Source organism: Tiliqua scincoides, chromosome 2 (assembly GCF_035046505.1).
Source record: "Tiliqua scincoides isolate rTilSci1 chromosome 2, rTilSci1.hap2, whole genome shotgun sequence".
Lineage (NCBI taxonomy): Eukaryota > Metazoa > Chordata > Lepidosauria > Squamata > Scincidae > Tiliqua > Tiliqua scincoides.
Window position 1 is genome coordinate 205,213,069 of NC_089822.1, and position 20,338 is coordinate 205,233,406.

A 20,338-nucleotide genomic window follows, 5' to 3' on the forward strand; every position below is an offset into this window, starting at 1 on the left:
GCAATCACTAAAAACGCCCTATCTTTAGTACAAGATATTTCTACTGCTATAAGATATTTCTACTATCTACTTACTATTTTTTTTAATTATGTGTATGGAAAATCATAAACAGTTAAAAAACAAATACACCAGGATACCTTCACTACAGAGAATGGTAGCACCTGAAGCAACATTTCATCAGTTAATTCATGGTCAACATCAGGCTACAACCCACATCAGACTATGAACGCAATTCTAACCCCTTATTCCAGTGCTTTCCAGCACTGACATAAGGGCAATGCAGCTCTGAGATAAGGGAATGAACATTCCCTTACTTTGAGGAGGCCTCTGTGAGTGACACCCAACTGCAGGATGCAGCACACATCCCATTGGCACTGCTATGCCAGTGCTGGAAAGCACTGACATAAGGGGTTAGGATTGCACCCTGTATCTTGCAAGAGGTGACTGGTAAGGAAAATATATAGAATTCTTTTGGACCACAGCAACCTCACTTCCTCATGGAAGTAACTGGGACCAAACAGGACCTACATCCTTATCCAACCAGGTTCTCTATAACACACATTCCAAACATCATATAATGGAGGCTGGCTGTTTCATTTGGGACTGACCTGGCATTAAAGAAGAGTAAACGAAGGATCAATGGGAGGTTGAAAAGTAAATAAGGAATGCCTGAATTTGTCTAATCCCCAACAGATCTCAGTAGTTGTCCCCTCCCCCCCAATAACCCAAACCTCCCCACACATGACCAGGTCTGTAAGTATCAACCTCTGCTAGGCACATCTGAACGCTAATCACAATCCCCACAGAACAGCAGCAGTTAACAATAATTAATTACACTTGGCAGCAGGTCAGTGCTGGCTATTAAGAGCACACATAATTAATTGCACACCAGCATTTACTTTAAATGAATGGCTTAGTTAAAAACTCTGTGCTACATAACATTATGCCAAGCAAGGATCAAAAAAGCAGCAGAGATTTACTGGCCAAAACAACAAAAACCACACAGGAACAATGATACCTTGCTCTTACTGGGGTACAAGATATGAATGATACTGATATGGAATATAATTAATAGAATAAGCTATTACCTACTCTCAGTGGATGAACTCAGGTTGAATATGTATCCACAAGGTTTCCTAAACATAACCACTGATATCCCTAATGGTGACATGCTGACAGTATTACCTACAGTGAAACCCTCTTATTTTGACTGCTGTTCCATTCAGTTCCTTACCAGGACCTAGGCCTCCTACTTATTCTTCCTAGTCAGGTGGAAGGCTGGAGTAGTGCAGACAGACATTCACTCCAACCACTTTGCTGCTGCTGTCATTCACAGGGCTAGGATGGAAAGGTAAACCTTAAAGAGGGTTGTCCAGGGGGATGGGTAGTTGCAAAGTCTCTCTCGCTGCCCATCTGGGCTGGCTTCCAATAAGCCTGCTTCCTGAGCGGCAACTGGTGCTACATGGGCTTCCCCAGGATTCCTACTAGCCAGTTCAATCTGGCAGCGTCATAAGGCTTTTGCCTCTTCTGCATGTGAACCACATGAAAACAGCAGAAGGTTTTTGTAGCGTTGTTCTTTAGGAGCAGTGAAGCAGGTGGATGCCTCTGAAGGGCTGACACTATATTCATATATTCCAAAAGTTTACTTGTGGGCAACCACCTGGGAATCAAAAGGTTGCTTACCACCTCGACTTCATTTGTTATTTGAGTTCATTTCCACCCCCTACCCCACCCCCCCACCCCCACTTATAAGCTACTGGACAAAAGCAGAGCATGGGAGCCAGTTTTTGACTGTGATGCATGTATGTTATCTCTGACATAAAATGCCACTATTTTTATTTTATTTTTTTACACTTTGCTACATTTACAATTACAGGAGTAAATGTTTAGGCTGTAATTAAGTTACATAGTTCAGTAGGAATGTCTCTAGGTACACATTTCATCTATGAGTTTCTTAACCTACCTTCCTCCTCTGCTTCTGACTACTGTTTGCCACTGAAAACTCCACCAAAGTGAACAGGGCCTATCATACCTTGCTTTGAAGACTGGTTGCCAAGTAAAACTTCATCCAAATTTTATTCAGGTGATGTAGGTTGCCTTAAAGAGGTGTATGGGATTCTAATCTAGTTCTGTGTGAAGAACTATACAGTAGTCATCTAATTTGCTGCTTTTTTTAATCTTCCTAGTGAATTGCATTGCATTTTAGCTCTTAATTTAGCTGCCTGAACATTTTTTGATTTGACATTACATGACTCACGCTTGGTGTTGAAAAATAAAAAGAGGGATAGCTGTTGCAGGCTTTCCTCTGAAGGACACCCACTCACTTTGAAGGAAAAAAAAACACATTTCAAGCCATCTCACCACAGCTATATTTTTGTATTAGCTGCAAAATTGTCCCTTCAAATATATCAGTATAAGCAGAATGATTGTGAGACCACTAAAACTCCTCTCCTTCCCCCACAGATGTCTCCCACAATGCATTGTAAGACACATGTGGCCCTTTGGCAGGGCAGCACAGCCATAGGTTGGACTGTTGTTTTCGAACAGGACTGTAAGGCGGGGTCTGGATACAAGCCAATGAAAGGAGGAAGAGGAAAGGAATACAAAAACACTAAGTAATTATTCCATCAGCATTGCCATTACAGGGTCATTGGGAGCAGGCAGCTCAATGCTGATAGAACAGGGCTGAGGACAACAGACAAAACCCTAGTACTTGAGATCAGGCTTCTGCTAATAATTCCTTAGCACCATAATGGGTCAACTTTTCATAGTCCATGATATCTTTTTCCTTTCTTTGCATGTTTCTAGTTATCTTTCAGTCTCCCTGTACAACCCTCCCGAATACAAGGCTCCTTACACCATGCATATGTACTTGGTTAACATAATCAGTAGGGAAGAGAATGTCTTTTACTGGAGCATCTCTGTGATCCAACAGTGATTGAATGGCACAAACTTGTACGTTGTCGGAAAAGGAGATAATGGAGAAGATAAGAGGGTCAGCACATGGTGCGGCATGGGAATAGCTCTCAATTTTAGATTAATTTGGTGTTTGGGGCCATTTCACCAAGCTCACCTTCCCCCCCCCCCCCCCGCTTTTAATACCCAGTCTGATATCTGAAGAATTCAAAAGCTTGCTTAAGGTTTTGTGTGTTTTGGATGGTCCTACCAGCATGCAGCTTTTGGATTTTTTTTTCCTTATGGACCTGCCTACAACATTACTGCCCTGTATACCACACCACATTTGAAGCTAGTTGTTTAAATGGTATTCACCATCTCAGGCCATTTTGAATTGGTTTCTTCTTCAGATTTCTTAAGGTTTCTTCTTCACATTAAATAAATGTGACTTATAGTGCAATTCTGTGCTTGTTTACTTTGAAGTAAGTCCCACTGTATTAATGGAATTAACTGCCATGTAAGTGTACATAGGATTGCAGCCTTAGGGCACACAAACAGCAGTGTTTTCTGAGCTTCTTAATCCCCACTGTCACAGAGGACAATGGTGGAGGAAGACTCATGACAAAAGCAACCAAACGTGGGTTAGAGTTCATTTTAGAATCTACTCTGAGGTGGTGACAGTGGCAAAGAAATCTTACTTTCCCACTAGCATCATGTTAGCACAAAATTGGACAGTGGAGCTTTTCTGGGTGGTTGAAGGGGTTGTTAAATCTAGGCTCCTCTGATAGTGCTGAGGAACCATTTGTGGCCCCCTGTGATCAGTTTGCCAGCCACTTAACTGATAAAATCACTTGCATCCACTCAGACTTCACATTGAATGTGGTCTATAAGATACCTGCTAGTTCAACTCTGATGGATCCATTAATAGTTTATTCAGCCTGAAGACATTTGATGTTTGAGGTTAACTGTGTGCTTACTGAACTCTTGTCTCACCTGGCTGCAGGAAGTAGCTGGCAGGGGGGTGGTCATTTGGATAGTAGAGATGGTGAAAACTTCCTTGAGAGAAATTGAGGTACCATTGGTGCTCAAGGAGGCTATTGCATGACTGGTATTAATAAAGGACCTTCCTTTTTTACCTTATCATCCTGGCTAATTATTAGCCAGTATCAAATCTGCCAATCACCATTGGACATGGTGATTGAATGTATAGTGGTGACTCAACTCCAGGTGTCCTAGATCACACAGTTACCTTGATTCTTTCCAGTCTGGTTTCAGACTTTGTAGATTACCTAAGTTGGGAACTGGACAGAGCAAGTGCATCCTTGTTGCTTCTGTTGGACCTCTCAGTGGCTTTTGATATCATTAATCAAGGTACAGTTCTGGACCACGTGGCAGGGCTGGGAGAGTAACTGTTTTACAGTGGCTGTACTCCTACCTATCTGGTGGATTCCAGAAGGTAGTGCTGGGGGACTACTACCCACAGGTTCCGTCTTGTCCCCCATGCTCCCCAACAGTTATATGAATCTGTTGGGAGAACCTGTCTGAGGTTTAAACTGTGGTGACTGCAATATACTGGACACTCAACACTATCTTTCATTTCCATTTGGTACCAGGGAGGCTGTGGAGGTCCAAATTAGTGCCTGGCAGCTACGAAGGAGTGGATGTGAAATAACAAATTGAAATTTAATCCAGGCAAGACAGAAATGTTAGTTGGAAATTCCACTTTGGGGTGGGTTTACAACCTGTTCTGGATGAGGTCACTCTCCCCTTGAAGGATCGGGTTCACAGTCTAGGAGTGCTTCTCATCTTGGCTTTATTCTGGAAACACAAGCGGTGGCTGTGGCCAGGAACATCTTTGCCCAGCTTCAGCTAGTGCACAAGCAGCAACGCTTCCTGAAGAAAGCAGATCTGGCTGCAATGATTTATATCTTAGTCACATCTTGTTTGCCCTACTGTGATGCATGCTACTTGGGGCTGCCTTTGAAGACTGTTTGGAAACTGCAGCTGGTACACAACGCTTTGACCAGGGTGTTCCTGGGTGTCACAGTATACGAGTGACATATATGTATGTCATATTTGTATATATGTCACTCGTATATTCAATGTGTTTCTGGGCACAATTCAAGGTGCCAGTCATTACCTACAAACCCCTACAGGACTTGGGATCTGCATTCATCATCAGAGGTCCTGCTTCATGTCCCACTGTCAAATGAGGTATAATTGGTGGAACATGGAATAAGACCTCCTTAGCGGCAGCTTCCTGATCATAGCAACCCTTCTCCTGGGTGTCTAGCTGGCTTTGATTAGGCCTGTCTTCAGGTGAGCAGTGAAAACTTTGTTTTGTTCAACTTTCTCTTGACTTTCTGGTTCTCTTGTTTCTCTGTTTGCCCATTATGTGTTGTTGTTGCTTGCTGCTCTTTTGTGATTATTTTCATGTGGTTTTAAAGCTGGTTTTGATTATTGTTTTATGAAGAGTTGTAAGCCACCTTAGTGATCCCTTTAATGGGACCTAAAGGTAGCCAAAATGTATTTTGAATAAATAAATGTTCGCCTTTGCTGCTGAGTGGGGTCTTTATTGACCTTCTACTATGTCATAGCTGGACAAAGTCCTATAGCAGATGCTGATGGTACATACCAGTGGTGGTGTCAGGACTAGATCTGGTTGGCCAATGGGTGATGGTCCATGCTCATCAGAGAACCCATGTGGCCAGGCCTCCATACAGACTTAAAAGTTAAAATCTATTTCAAGAAGGCTTGATAAGGCACATCTATCAATAGAAATTTAACTATGGAAAACTTACAAGTCTCAGGAAAGCCACCTGCTATTTGGAAAGCTCCACGTATAAATTCATACCCCGAGAGCCAACCTGCGGTTGCAAATCATATTTTGTGTTCATGCTGAAATGTAACTGCTCTACAGCTTGACCCACAAGAAGACAAGGAACCAGAAGGCTATGAAGATCCAGGCTCCTTTCACACTGTCTTCCCTTTTATGTAATTTTTTTCTGGAGGACACAAGGCTATTCCAGGGAGTTGCCCAGTGACATTTCCTGAACAACCATCATTGGATTCTGAAGGCACTGGATCAAGTCGATTGTGGGAGAAGCATAAGGAAACAGAATGATGACAGTAGAGTATCAGATTTCAGTAACTTATCTTGGCATTCTCCAACCACCTCTGTCTGAAGAATCATTGGGAAACTCTCATTGGGGAGTTGATCCCAATGATCCCAATCACTGGGAAACAGAGATTGTGAACTCTGAGGACATCACTGCTGAAACTACTGTTTGAATGAAGCACGTGGTGGCAGTTATGGCTCTTGGGAAACAAGTCTGCCTTGCCTTGTATGCAGCAAGGGCCTGTCTGAGATTTTGCTTCTCCTGCTCCTCAGCCAATGTCTGAATGTTTTCTGGTGGAAGTGATATTGCACTTTATTTCCAAACACTTCTGAGTCTGAAGGTCTCTGCACAGCCCTGTCCCATTCAGGTTGAGTTGTCTTGAAGAGGAAGGAAAGCATAGGAACAAGGAGAGGGGAAGGAGATTCATAGGGAAGGTGTGAGATAGAGGAAAAAAAGAAGAAAGGGTAAGGGGAGGTCTTTTTGCAGGGAGGAGGAAGAGGAGGATATTAAACTAGCTACAAAAAACCTTATTGATTTCAAACATAACAATTCCATATGAAGTTGGCTCGTCTTTAACGATACCGGATTGGGTCTCTGAGCAATGCACAGGGAAGGAGTGGGGAGATCAATTGTGGTGAAGCTATTATGAACATAACAAGACATGTTGCTTTCAAATAAAGGGTGAAAGAGTTTGAGGGGAGGAAGTGGAGGAGAGGAGGGGAGGAACAGTTTGGTGGTGGTTTGCAAGGTTAGGCGTGGCAAACGGGCAAGGTAATGGGCAAGCAGGCCAGGTGGGTGGTAAGGGGGAGCGGTGAAGGTTTGGAGTGAAGGGTGGGGGTACTGGACACGGGTGGGAAGAAGGGGTGGTGGGAGGGTAGTGGTCTAAGACTGAAAATACTTGCCCTTCATTTTGCTTGGTACTGTGTGAATCCATCAGAGAGAGAAAGCAAGAAAAAACAAACAAAAAACAGAAAAACAAAAAAGGGGGGTTGGGTGGAAAGGGGAAGGGGGTACAAACAATATTTTATTCAATTGCTGTTTGAATAAAAATATTGTGTATCATAATCATACCAAAAGGAAACCTCTTGCAAAAAACGACATGGAAAAGAAAACAAAAAAGAATAAAAGTACTAATAAAAAGGCCACATTAATAAAATAATAAATAATGTATAAATATAACTAGATATATAGATATATATATATTATATAACCAACCAAAAAAATGAAATTCAGTAGCAAACAGTTTGCAACAGTCTTGATATAGAAATGTTCTTACTGAGTTAGCAGACCATGCAAAATTCAAGGTTAACAAAAGACACACACACACAGATTGAGACAGAAGGAAAGGAAACAAAGGGACAGAGGAAAGGTTAAGGTCGCAGGCCTGGGCACCTCACTGTGAAGCTTTGCAAACTCACATTTGCAAGATTATTAGCCTACTTGTAAAGTGTGTAGGGTGTAGATGTGGCTGTCGTGAGTGAGAAGATCTAAGATACGGAAGAAGCTTGGAAACAGTCCGATTCAGAGAGAAGGCTTGGTGTTGAATTTTGCTGTTGTTCAATTCCACATTTCCTTTTGCAAATTAAACCAAATACCATGAAAGTTTTGCCCTTCGTCTTACAGAAAGCATGGGAAATGACATGTTTCGTATGATCAATTCATATGACCAAGTTAAAAAAAAAAAAAAAAAGGAAAAATAGCCAAGAGAATGTAGTTGTATTCCTGAAGAGGAAAGCAGGAGTAACAGCAGCAGGTTTCACCACACTGGTTCTAGAAGGCACTAGGCCTCAGACTGCAACCCACTGATGAGGAAATCTGAACACAGCATGCAGGGAGCCATCAGTACCAACTCTAGGTTGTCCCAGGTGAGGTGAAGTTAGGCCTAGCTCAGCAGTTTTGAGTGGTTGCTGCTGCAGCTGCTCAGTTGGAGGACACTGAAATGTGTCTAAAGTTTAAGCATAAAGCCTTGTGTGTTAATTCTGCTGAACATTATACAATCATATGACTAGAATCACATGATCTTGGTCTGGTTATATTGTTGACAGAGTCCTTCTCTCCAGCTGCATTATTGGGCATTGTGAATTTGAGCCTGAATTAGTCAACTGTAAATTTCCAAGACAGGAGCTGCTACCTTTCCACTTAGAATGCAGATTCAGAAATGTGGGCCCCAGGCTGTGCTCTTATAGATAATGGGTAGCACACACAAAACACCTTTGAAGGCAGTGCTGTTCTTTGCCTAAAGTCAAAGACATTCAACAGAGCAGGACCTCACAAAGAATCTTCAGGGAGAAAGAGATTTTTAGGAATTGGAGGGAGGTGATGTCTCACTGAGATTACGCAACAGGTCATGGCACATGACTAGAGAGGGAGAAAGCCACTGACCCAGTGGAACACTTAAGAAACCTCATTTGATTTGAACTTGCTGGTATTGTTCTCTCATGGGAGCATGCCACTTCAGAAAGCATGTGAAAAGCATGTTTCATTCATCAGAAAGCACCTTCCACATGGAACGTTGTCTGTGTGGGAAATCTAAAGTGACAGGGAGAAGTTGATGGTAATATCTTTCTCCCTAATGTGTTTTCTATCTTGATGGAACAGAAGTGCTTTCAAACAAGCAATTCATGAGAAGCAAACCATGCTTTTTCAAAATATTTCAACTGGCTGAGGGTTCAGACTTTTTGTTTAAGGCATCCTGAGGACACATTTTGGACTACAGTTTTGTTACAGAAAGCCTTCTGAGATAAATGACAGCCAACACAGCAATGGGGTGGTGCAGATGGGAAGATTCATTTGCATCCCTGCTTAGTTGTCAAAACACCTTTCTGCATAAGGATTTTTTAAAAAGATGTGTTAATGTCTTTCTGTAGATGGCTAACAGCCCAATCCTATACATGTCTACTCAGAAGTAAGTCCCATTATTGTCAATGGGGCTCACTCCCAGGAAAGTGTGGATAGGATTGGGCTGTAAAGGTTGTTTAAATAGAAGTTAACAAGCATATATCAGATGAGGACTACCTTATCTAATGAGTGGGTATTGATACAAACTAGTATTAAAATTTCATCATTTATTGTTTGATCTGATGAGAGAATGTGCTCCTTGGGGTGTGTGCATGGAGGAGGGGGCTCACAAAAGGTAAGGAGAGAGAGAGAGAGAGAGAGAGAGAGAGAGAGAGAGAGAAGGATAAACACAGAAAGAAAAAGAGGAAGCCAGATTCACTCAGAGCAGGATATTAAAGACTCCCTCAGAAGTCCCTCACACCCTGTGATGAGAGAGCAGGGCCCAGGATCACACAGAAGGGTAGGCTAACACACAAGTACACAGATTATTTGTAAATTAGTTAGGCAAAAAATAAACCCAAAAAAGAAATGAAAATAATAATGGTTTAAAATAAAAATAAAGAAAACAGAAAGAGAGTAGACATGCAAAATTTCCCCAGCTTTCAAATTAACTGGCTGCTATAGAGTTATCACCTAATACATAAAAAGCATATAAAGCAGCAACTCAACCTCATCTTCCCTGGATTTGTTAAAGGATTAATTTCTTTCCCTTTATGCAAAGTATCATGGGAAATCTTCGCATCTCTGGGAAGCCTGTTTTATTCTCCCAGGGATAAACCGAAACTCCCTTTCTTCTTTCTATGTGTTAAGTTTCTTTTCTTTTTTCTTAATTCAATAAACTTTTTAAAAACTAGTTTTTACAGCACAAGTTTGGTGTTTAGGTGTCTCCTAGAAGTTATCCTTAGGCTAGCTGGTGTGTTCAGGGTCAAAGGGCATGTGAAAGGTCAACAGGAAAAGGCAAGTGTCTACTTACACTTCACCTGGAGAATCTGGTCACTGAGGTTCGCTTGGATGTAGTATCTGCTGTAGGGTGGCAAGACCAAACCCAGGCTGGTAAAGAGAGGGAAGAAAAATAACCGTGTTTCCAAAAAAAGAAAGCAAAAGAATAGGGATGAGGCATATTGACCATTCAGTCTAGTACTTCAGAGAGTAGGTGACACAAGTAAGCAGATTCCGGACTAGCGACCACAGCTATATGCTTGACCGACCACCTTCTTCAGAGAATACTGATCCTTTCCACATAGCTAGCTTATCTACTGGGCAAAATGAACATCTATTCAGGACACAGAATGTGTTGGGAACAGCATGAAACCAAATGCTGGGTGCCCTTGTTGCCTCCGGCTATGCTTCTGGGTTAGCGAGTATACGTTTCCAGGTTTTGAGGTGGAATTCATACAGCACGTCATGTTCTTCCACTCCTGCCAGGTATCCCTAATGTGCTTTTTTCCCCTACTCCAGGAGGGATTGAAGTAGGACAATGATGATGAGGTGGAAGAAACATGTGGGCTTGGGAGCAATGAATCATGGTGGAGCAGAACAGTTATGAGTACAGTTTAGAGGAGTTGCACAGACCCCTGTCTAAGAGAAATAATGGTCTAGGGCTGACTATTGACGGCTCCTCCTGATGGTATCCTTCAGCCATTCTATGATCAGTAGTGGTTTTTATGTAGGAGCTCTTTGGAAATAAAGCATGTGGAGACTTATTATATATTTGAAATTCTTCAGGGTGAGAAATCCTGATGATTTTCTAATAAATGGGCTATGCTAAGGGTTTGTAAAAGTTTTTTCTGCCTAGGCTGGATCAAGCAATGCTAGGGCTATATATGGTAATATCAAAACAGCTACAGGAAATCCCTGGGGAATATAGATATTTGCAATAAGCAACTATGCACTAGATGGCAGCCTTACCCAACACCTGCAATTTGCAGAACTCAAAAAGCAGCTAGATGGAGCAGGCTGATAACAGGTTCTTTCCTTACATTACTGTTTGAATACATCAAAATATCTACAGCTCTTAAAATGAGTGGTTGTAATGTGGAAAGATACTGTGCATCAGAAATAGATGCAAATGATCTTTCCAAGTTACATTTCTATGTATTTTAAGACATGGATGTGCCCATAACAATGTAGAATACATAAAATGCAAGACAAAGATGCTAAACGTGGTCTTCTATGGGCAGTATTCTGCAAGTCAAGACAAGGGTATTCCTTCTAATATCCTCTCTTATTCAAGATGTCATCCACTCACTGTGGCTGAAGAATTCAGTCTTTCCTATCCTGTCTATTTTCTTAAAATTCGATCCCAATTTATCAACTGTTTATGCCAGCTCCTAAGCCCATATCACATATGTAGGCAACTAGAGGCCCAATGCTAAACAGTGCGCGCTGGCTTACCGCCGGTGTGCACTGTCGCAAATGTGCAGTAAAGCATGTTTGCAAGACCTTAGCGCCAGTGGCATGCCGGTGTTAGTTCAGTGCCGGTTGGTGCTGGGCTAGCACCAGTCGATCACCAGTGCTCCGCCACATGGCAGTCACATGGACTACCAGGTGGCAGAGAGGTAAGTGGTGGCATGAGAGGAGATGGGGAGGAGGTGTCCCGGGGCAGGGGGAGGGCAGGAAGAGGACAGGGAGAAGGCGTGCCAGGGGAAGGGAGCAGGGCAGGAGGGAGGTGGGACCAGTAGAGCTCTGCTCCAATGTATCCTGAGCCTCCATGTCAGGACCACCACCTGACACGGTGGCTCTTGATTTTAAGGGTTGCTGTAGAATTGAGTAGCCCCATTGTGGAGCTACTCGCCTTACCCGGGGGAAGGGGATGAAAGTTCCCTTCTCCTGAGCTGCAGGTTAAGTGCTCAGGATGCAGTGGCAGCCATTTTCGGCGCTGCAGGAGCCCCGCACTCTGGGCAGCATAGAACTGGGCCATTAGAGAGTTCTGAAAACCAACATTTTTAAAAGGCAAATATATTTCTTCTGTCTCTCCTGATTGAATGGCTTTAAAATGTGACAACTGTGTGCCTCCTAAAGGCTGAGACACATGAAAACAAAATGAACACCCTGCATCCATGAAGGCAGGTGATGCAGGTTGCGTTAGTGAAAGGGACAGACATGGGGTGCCCTTCACCTTGAGTCTGTCTCTGTTGCCTCCTCTCAGCCTGCCACAGATGCAATCCTCACTGATGCACTTTCCACCCTCTGCATGTGAGTGGAAAGCAGATCATCTGCCTCCTTGTTTTGCTCCCGGTGTGGCTTCTCAAACATGTTAGTGTGGGACATTCAGTTTGATTTACAGGGACCACACAAATGGAGGAGCTCCTTGCACGAGGAGCGAGGCAATGGTTTTTTGGTGCAGAAGAGGCAGTGGAAGACCTGAGGAGGCATCAGGCAGTTTGGGGTCTTGGTAGATGATACGTTTCAGGCTTGGGAGAGGGCAGGGCCAGCAGCAGTGTCCTGCAGGAACACAGCACAACTCTCTTAACTCTCAGTCACGAAACCATATTTCCTCCACCCAATTCACTGTCTTCTTGGACCTTCTCTTCTTAGATATGATCCCCAAGATTCTGAAGCTTTATTTTCAGCTACATGCATGGTTTGGGGCTCAAGTAAATGGGACAGAGCATGCCATAACGTTATTCTCTGTCTTGCTAGTTCTTACCTGTAGTTTGTGCTTTTAATAGGGGCCCAGGTATACGTCCTGTAGACTTCATCTATGTATCTCTGAAGGTTCAAAGGCAAAGAGTCAAAGTCAGGACAAGTATGCTGTAATTAAAGCCTGGATACAACAGGCATAGCCAATAATCTCATATAAAAATTCATGGGAAGGGCTGTGGCAGAGGTCAAGCTTTGCTTGCCCAGGTTCACAGCCCAATCCAAAGCCTCCCAGCGCCCACGGCTCCAGTGATTCCAAAATTGTGACTACGGGATCCTGTGGGTGCCGGGATACCACCAGAGGTATCCGTGGGAAAAGGGAGCATTTGCTCCCTTAACCAGGGTAGACAGAAGCCGGCGGCAATGGGTCTTCTCAGCTCTGCACCTGTGTTTGAGTGGGTGGAGAGCCAAGGAGACCTGTGTTGGGCTGCCCAGTCAGGGAGGGAGGTTAGGATTCAGTGGCAAAGTCTATTGCAGTATTTGCTCCCTCTGGGAATACCCGATTCTCCTTTCCCTCTGCCCCGTTCTGCCCACTCCCTGCCTCCCCTTACCCTAAGAATACTTATGGCCGACTGGCACTAGAAGAGGGCTAGCCAGCCATCCACATAATGCTGAGGCGCAGCTCCTACTCGTGCTGGTCCAGTGCCGGCACTCCCTCCACCCCTCCTACTGTAAGAGTGCCTTATGGCACATTTACGACACCTAGTGCCAGTGCTGGAGTTCAGCTCAGGTGCTGAAGGCCCGTAAGATTGGGCCCTCAATTCCTGTCATCTCTGGAGTTAAAGGGATCTCAGTTAGCAGGTTAGCAAAGGGTTGTGCTCAAGACCTGGAACAGCCACTGCCAGGCAAAGTAGAAAGTATTGAGCTAGACAAGTATTGAGCTAGACAGACCAGTGATCTAATGCAGAGATTTTCAAACTGGGCAGTCATGATGCCTCAGCCAGGGAAGCTTTGTTTCTGCCCCCTTAAGGGGCAGGATGATGGTGGCAGGGACAAAAAGGTTTTCCTTTACCTACCTGGGGTCACTGTGGGTCTCTGGAGAGTCTGGGGAGCCTGCAACCCCCTCTGCAGTCCTCCCAGTGCCTCCAAACTACGGTATACTGTGCTCCTTACTCAATTCCGGTTTTGCAATGAAAACTGGAAGGCGGCTGGGAGCACAGTTTATAGCAGTTTGGAGGCATGCGGAGGACTGCAGAGGGGGAGGGTCATGGGTTTCCTGGACCTTCTGGAGAGCCATAGCGATCCCCAGGGAAGTTAAAAAAAAACACACCCATTTTGACCCTGGCAGTGGCACAATCATGGCGATTACGTCACCACTCCCTCCCTTCCCTCCCCTCCCCCGCAAGGACTTACAGCAGCCCAAACTCTCTCTGATCTAATGCATTATGAAGCAGCATCAAATGTTTTACTCCCATATTTTATTCCATACATGTTTGCCTACTATGGATCAGACTCACAGCCCAATCCCGAGCTGCCCGGGGCACATGGCTGTGGTGGCGCTAAAAATGGCTTCAGCCGCATCCTGCATGCTTTGGGCAGCCGGCAGCGGCTCCTCAAGAAAAGGGGCCTTTTGTCTCCTTTCCCCAGATAAAGAGAGCAGCCCCCCAATGGGGCTACTCAATTCACCACCAACAAAAAGGTTGACAGTGAATCAAGTGCCTCCGTGTTGGGTGGTGAGCCTGACGCGGAGGCTTTGGATCCAGTGGAGCATTGTTCCGCTGGTCCCGCCTCCCTCCCCCTGCTCCCTCCCCCCGGCATGCCTCCCCCTGCCCTCCGCCCACCCCAGAACCCCTCCTCCCCACCCCCCCAACAACCCCGCTTACCTCTCCACTGCTTGGTGGTCCATATGACCGCTGAGTGGCAGAGGTTGGGTGCCCGCTTGGTGGTAGCCTGGCGCTGGCTAGCACTAGCCTACCACAGTGCACGCTGGCGGTGAGCTGGCATGCTGAGCCCAGGATTGGGCTCTAACTTGTCTATAGTGTGTTTCAAGAAAAGGTACATACACTTTATAGTGTCAAATTAATTTTGTAATTCACACATATGCCAGTCATATACTACATATGGTGTACACAGAACAGTTGCTTGACCCAGTTAATTGATTGGTTGATTATTAGACGAAGTGCTTGAAATGTTCCCCATCTATACACTGCTGACCGCTTGACAAAGGGATCTGCAGATATCTATCAATATTGTTAGATTGTTCCATGCATCTGTTCAATTACTTCCCTTTGATGTCTAAGTGCTGAATGTTTTCTTCAGTGAAGTATGTATGAATCAGAGCTAATTAAAATGTGTGTATGCATATTTTTTTTGAGATACCCTGTATTACTCTTAAAATTTGGCTGCATAGTTGATCCCTTTCATACTCTCCCTAACTTCCCCAAAGACCACAACAAATGTTCACCTCATCCAGGGACTTGACCAGAGTCTTGATGAATCTCTGCCCCTCATTTCCATCTATCATGCTTCTTCGGATCTGGAGCACAAAAAAACAAAATAAAAGAGTGTTAGAAGTAGCACATGGAAATTGGACACACATCTTCTGTCACCTCATCTCCTCTCAAGAAAATCTCTTTGGAACTATGAGATTGGTAATCAAAATGGAAACTCTGTGCGTGCTCTCCCATTAGATGCTGAGAAAGCCCAGAGCTCTGTCTGACTGATGCAGACAGTATGTATGCCCATAGATACTCCCTAATTCCTTCCTCTCCCCATGCTATTTTCTCTGAATTCTGCAAGAATTACAGGTCAGCCTATGTCACTGGCCAATTAATTGGTTCCATCTGTAAGCTCAACAGAAAATGAATCAGGATTGCAACCCTAGGATGATGGCAACTTAGAGGCTATCTTGCACACGAGAAATCTCTTATACAGATATAACTTCCATGGAGGAAGCTATGTACTTTTTATTTATACCAACATATATAGTCATTTTGCTCATGTCTATGATTCACTGCATGTACATATGACAGAAAGCCCTGTCTGGGTTACGATGGGATGTGCCAAAACAGATATGTCACACATGGAAGAAAATAGTAGACACAGTAGTGGCAGTAGAGGACCTAATCACCCAGTCTGCCTAGGAAGACAACTGCTGCCCAAGATAGTATTGTGCACATCTACAGAGGTAGAATCTTAGGGGATGGAATCTTTATTGAGGTGAGCAAAAAGTGACTAAAATTCCACTTTTTTTGGTGTTTGCATTTGTGAATTAATGTTGTCATGCATTTATTTGCCTAAAACAGAATGGATTCAGCCTCCACTGTTACCCTGCACATGCCCAATCTCATCTGATCTCGGAAGCTAAGCAGGGTCAGGCCTGGTTAGTACTTGGATGGGAGACTGCCTGGGAATACTGAGTGCTGTAGGCTTATACCATAGTCTTTTGAGACTGAAGGTTGCCAACCAGCCTCCAGTGAACGACTTACTTCCTCTTTGGTCTCGTCTTCTAGTTCAGCATCAAGGAAGTCCAGGGTCACAGGTTCTTGGAAATTGATTATCTGAAAAGAAAACAAGATAGTGAATTGAGCCACAATCTCAAACCATTGGTCAGTGCCATGGTAAATATTATCTCACAGCTCAATTCTATCTGGGCTGCCGGGGCCACAGTACAGCGGTGCCGAAACAGCTGCCACTCTTATCCTGCAGAGCCTAGGAGGCAGCTGGAAGTTTTCCCTGGATAAGGGAACATAGCTGGTGCAAATTTTAATAGCTCATGTTAGGCTTTCAGATATGGGAGGGGAACACCACAAAGTGCCTTATGGCACTTTTGCGACAGCCACTGCCTGGGCAGTGCGCATGAGAGCGGTGCTGCCCAGACATAGGACTGGGCCCAGTGTGCAAGACTTTTTCATGTATAGATGAGGTTTAGCCATTTATTACACAAAACGTAATGAGAATGCACTCTGAGAATAAGGCAGGAATATATGTGTGTGTGTTTGTGCGTGCATGTAAGATAAAAATACTGTCCCCCCCACTGTGTCAAGATGCAGGGAATGCATCTAACTGACTCAGGGCCCAATCCTAAATAGTGCATGCTGGTTCACCACCAGCCAAGCACCAGCCAAGCGCTGGAGCTTGCCCTTAGCATCGGCCAAGCACTGTAGCTAACCCAGCACCAGTGGAACACCTCTGAACCACCGGGTGGTGGAGAGGGAGGTGGGGGCATGGGGGAGGTGGGGAGAAGGTGTTCTAGGGTGGGTGGAGGACAGGGAGGAGGTGTACCAGGGAAGGAAGTGGGGTGGGACGGAGGTGGGACCAGTGAAGCTCAGCTCCACCAGATCCTGAGCTCTGCGCCTCCCCTCAGAATGCCTTCTAGGGGTCTGAAAACATCATTTCCTGGTTTTCCTGAAAAACCAGAAGTGATGTTTTTGGGCTGCCTGAAGGCCTTAGGCTTTCTGATACTTTCTAATGTATTTATTTAAATTTTATATTTACAATTTATTTATTTTTCCAGCCCTCAACACCATGCCAGATATTTAATGTGGTAAAAGTTTGGAGACTCCTGCTCTAGATCAGTTTGTTGGCATTTCTTAGAAGCAAAGCAGAACTGTTGGCAACTAGATAAAACCTGTAACCTTCCAGAAAGACATCGTCAATCCAGGTGCCAAGAAACCCCCTTTATTTATAGTTATGGGAAAAGGGAATGTTGCTTTTCCCTGAAGGGCAAAACTTGGGCAAAAGTTGGCAGACTTCAGCCAAAGACTTGGAGAATACCAGGTGGTGATGAGGGTGCTACCGGGCTGAGCAATTTAAAATGTTATTGATCAAAGCAGGACAGAGGTGAGTGAATAAATTGCTGCTGTTTCTGTCCATCTCAGCCATGCTGCCTGCCCATTAATAATGCTGATGAACTGAGCTGGACATTTCTGCCAATGAAACGTATCTCATTCTGATTGTAGCCATTTCTCAGTGCTTAATTCCTGGCTGGCCTTTAAATGATAGATTTATCTGATTAGTACCCAAGCCGGGAGCCTGTTTCTCTTGCCCCATCCTGATGGCACAGAGCTTCCCCTGGGGCTCCTCACTCACACTTCCTTTTCTTTTGCTTAATATCCCAAGGAAGTAATATTTCATAAAGGGGTCTAGCTAATTCCTGTCTACACCTGCCAGAAGTGGAGGAGAAGTCCATACATCATGCCTCAAGACGGGGCAATTAGCTCTTTGTGGCAGACAAGAACACCACTTTCTGCTCTGCATTAAGCTCATGAAATAGCTCCCAGCACTGGTGTGATGAATAATTATGTGGAAACCAGATCAATTCCTTGAGTGCCTAGGAGCAACCCTGCTCAGTCTTTCCAGTCATCATTTATCAACCACATTAGAACAACCATGTTGTATAAATATAAACACAGTGAATGAATAACAGTGGTCATAACTGTGATCACCTGCCTATGCCTATCCACATACAGGGGTACAACATTTGGTACTCTGGAGCAGGAACCAGGAGCCCAGAAGATCAAACGCCCTGTGCTAGTTAGAAGTGGAAACCACAGACAGTCCTAGCTGAAATATTAGCACTACAACCTATAATTCTTTTGGAAATTACGTGACACTAGAGTGACAATAGCCAGTGAGGTGCTATTGGCTATGCAGTCCTTCCTCTGTCTGGGCTATTTGCTGCTCAGGGACCAACACTAGAACATAAGAACAGCCCTGCTGGATCAGGCCATAGGCTCATCTAGTCCAGCTTCCTGTATCTCACAGTGACGCACCAAATGCCCCACACAAGACAGCAAAAGACCTGCATGCTGGTGTCCTCTCCTGCATCAGGCATTCTGACATGGCCCATTTCTAAAATCAGGAGGTTGCACACACACATCATGGCTTGTAACCCGTAATGGATTTTTCCTCCAGAAGGTTTTTCCTCCAGAAAACACTCTCTGCTAGCACTCCAGGTACTTCCCTACTCTCGATCCAGAGCACTTGAACTACACTGGTGTAGTTGGTATTGAGAGATAGTCACAGAGGACTGCCTTGATGGTCTAATGCCTTGTCTCAGACAATTGATTGTAGAATATGCTCACCCTCTTGGCAAATGTTTTACATCCCAGTTTTTTTAAAACAGATCAACTTGCCCTTAAATGATTTGCCTGAGTCAATCCACAGTTCAGATGAACTTACAGATGCAGCAGGCGCCCCTATTCAGTCAGTGCTCAGCTGAAGCTCGCAGAGTAAAACAAAATAAAAATAAAAGCAATACACGTATTTTAAACGAAAACAAAGACAGAGGAGCAGCTAAAACTTTCAGCATGAAACCACATGACCTAAAAAGCTTGGCCAAATAAAAATATGTTCATTCAGTGCTAAAAGGAAGATAGACATAGACTGAGTCATAGCAGCAGCTGAACATTTAAGGGGAGTGAATTCCAAAGGCCATTTGCCACAATTGATAAGGCCCTGCTTCTGGTCACTATTCAGATGTCAGGGGGACTTGGAGCAGGGCGTCCACAGAATGTCTTCAAATCTGGGTTATTACCCTGACTTTCAAGAGAAAAAAATGGCAATAGATTTGGATATTTTTTTGGATGTATATAATAATGAAAATATTGGCAGATAGTAGATAATCCCATATTAGACATTTTGTGGTGGCTAACACACACCATGGGGCTAATGGGATGTCTGAAAGCACTCATTGTTTTCTGTTGATGTTGGTGGATGGAAAAAGGACATTCAAAGGAGGAGAAAGCTGCTCTTACCTGAGGTCGCAGATTTGGGTGAAGCAATACATATCCATTCAGGTCAATAGCAAACATATAGCCATTAGCCCCTAACTGGGTGAGAAGACACAAGAAGAAGAAATTATTTGTAGGGAGAAAACTAATAACAACTCAACAATAAAGAGCTGCATTGCATTAAAATTCCCATGCCCTTGACACAGGTACTCTTGACAGACCTCTGTGCTTCTTTCCTCAGTATTCAACCAACACTCATATACTGGGCAGGACAGAGGTGAGGGGCCTGCCCCCCTTGTCTTTTGTGATGACCCTCTTATTTGTAGAAATCTACAAGGTGGGGCTGCTACTGCTAATACTCATAAAAGCCCCTCTCCCCTGCCTGCTTGCTCTTTATCACAGTTGGGTCTTTGGGGAGACTGAAGAGTGGAAGGATCCCATTCTGTAGGAAGGGCACCTATTCCTTACGCACATTGTATTGCGGCGTCAGCTTCCTGATATCATTCAGGGCCACATCAATCCCGACGACACCTAGGATGAGCTGGTTCTGGGAACACACAAACAAGAAAGGCACTGTTACAATCTGAAGTCATCTCATACAAGGACACAACCCACTAGTTGTATTGCTTCTATTTACAACACTGTTCCTGTTGTAAAGCAAAGGACACAACATATCTCACCTGGTTATACACATAAAAGAGTAATACTCTATTCCTGCATTGTTCATGGGATAAGGGAAGAAAAATAAGACCTCACAGTGAAAAGGATGGTAGAAAGACACTTTGGCCTTTCATGTACTTCACATCATAAGTTCTTTACCACTTCACTCACCTACACTTATCCACAAATGCATCCTGCTTTTTCATGCACACACATGCAAGAACTCTTGTAAATTCCATGTGCTCTCATATTCCTTTGCCTTCTCAAAAACCAGGCGGGTTAAGTGTATGGTAATAAGACTCATTCTCCCCTTTTCAAATAGCAAGATTGACATAATGTTCTTTTTGCACCTTGCAACCACCTTTGCATGCATCTTTGAGTCTTGTGACTGATCCAGAGCACAGCTTCCTAAATGATAAAAAATCATGAAATTGTGAGCCACTGTCTGAGCAGATACTGGAGTATTTTCAAGATTAACAGCCCAATTCTATTGGGTTGCCATGCCAGTGG

The 20,338-nt window shown here is 44.2% G+C and overlaps 1 protein-coding gene and 1 long non-coding RNA gene across 2 annotated transcripts in view; one reads left to right on the plus strand and one right to left on the minus strand.

Moving 5' to 3' along the window:
- Positions 1–5,342, plus strand: part of LOC136639766 (uncharacterized) — a 52,601-nt gene extending 47,259 nt beyond the window's left edge. Inside the window, exon 5 of the long non-coding RNA XR_010793721.1 lies at positions 2,464–5,342. This is a non-coding gene — a long non-coding RNA (uncharacterized lncRNA). The remainder of the gene's footprint in view (positions 1–2,463) is intronic.
- CACNA2D2 (calcium voltage-gated channel auxiliary subunit alpha2delta 2) overlaps positions 1–20,338 on the minus strand; it is a 632,244-nt gene that overhangs the window by 33,005 nt on the left and 578,901 nt on the right. Inside the window, exons 16-22 of the mRNA XM_066614251.1 lie at positions 19,641–19,715; positions 19,193–19,267; positions 15,923–15,994; positions 14,899–14,970; positions 12,502–12,563; positions 9,826–9,902; positions 6,917–6,934 (exon numbers count right to left, since the gene is read on the minus strand). Of these exons, the coding sequence (XP_066470348.1) occupies positions 6,917–6,934; positions 9,826–9,902; positions 12,502–12,563; positions 14,899–14,970; positions 15,923–15,994; positions 19,193–19,267; positions 19,641–19,715 (451 nt within the window). The remainder of the gene's footprint in view (positions 1–6,916; positions 6,935–9,825; positions 9,903–12,501; positions 12,564–14,898; positions 14,971–15,922; positions 15,995–19,192; positions 19,268–19,640; positions 19,716–20,338) is intronic.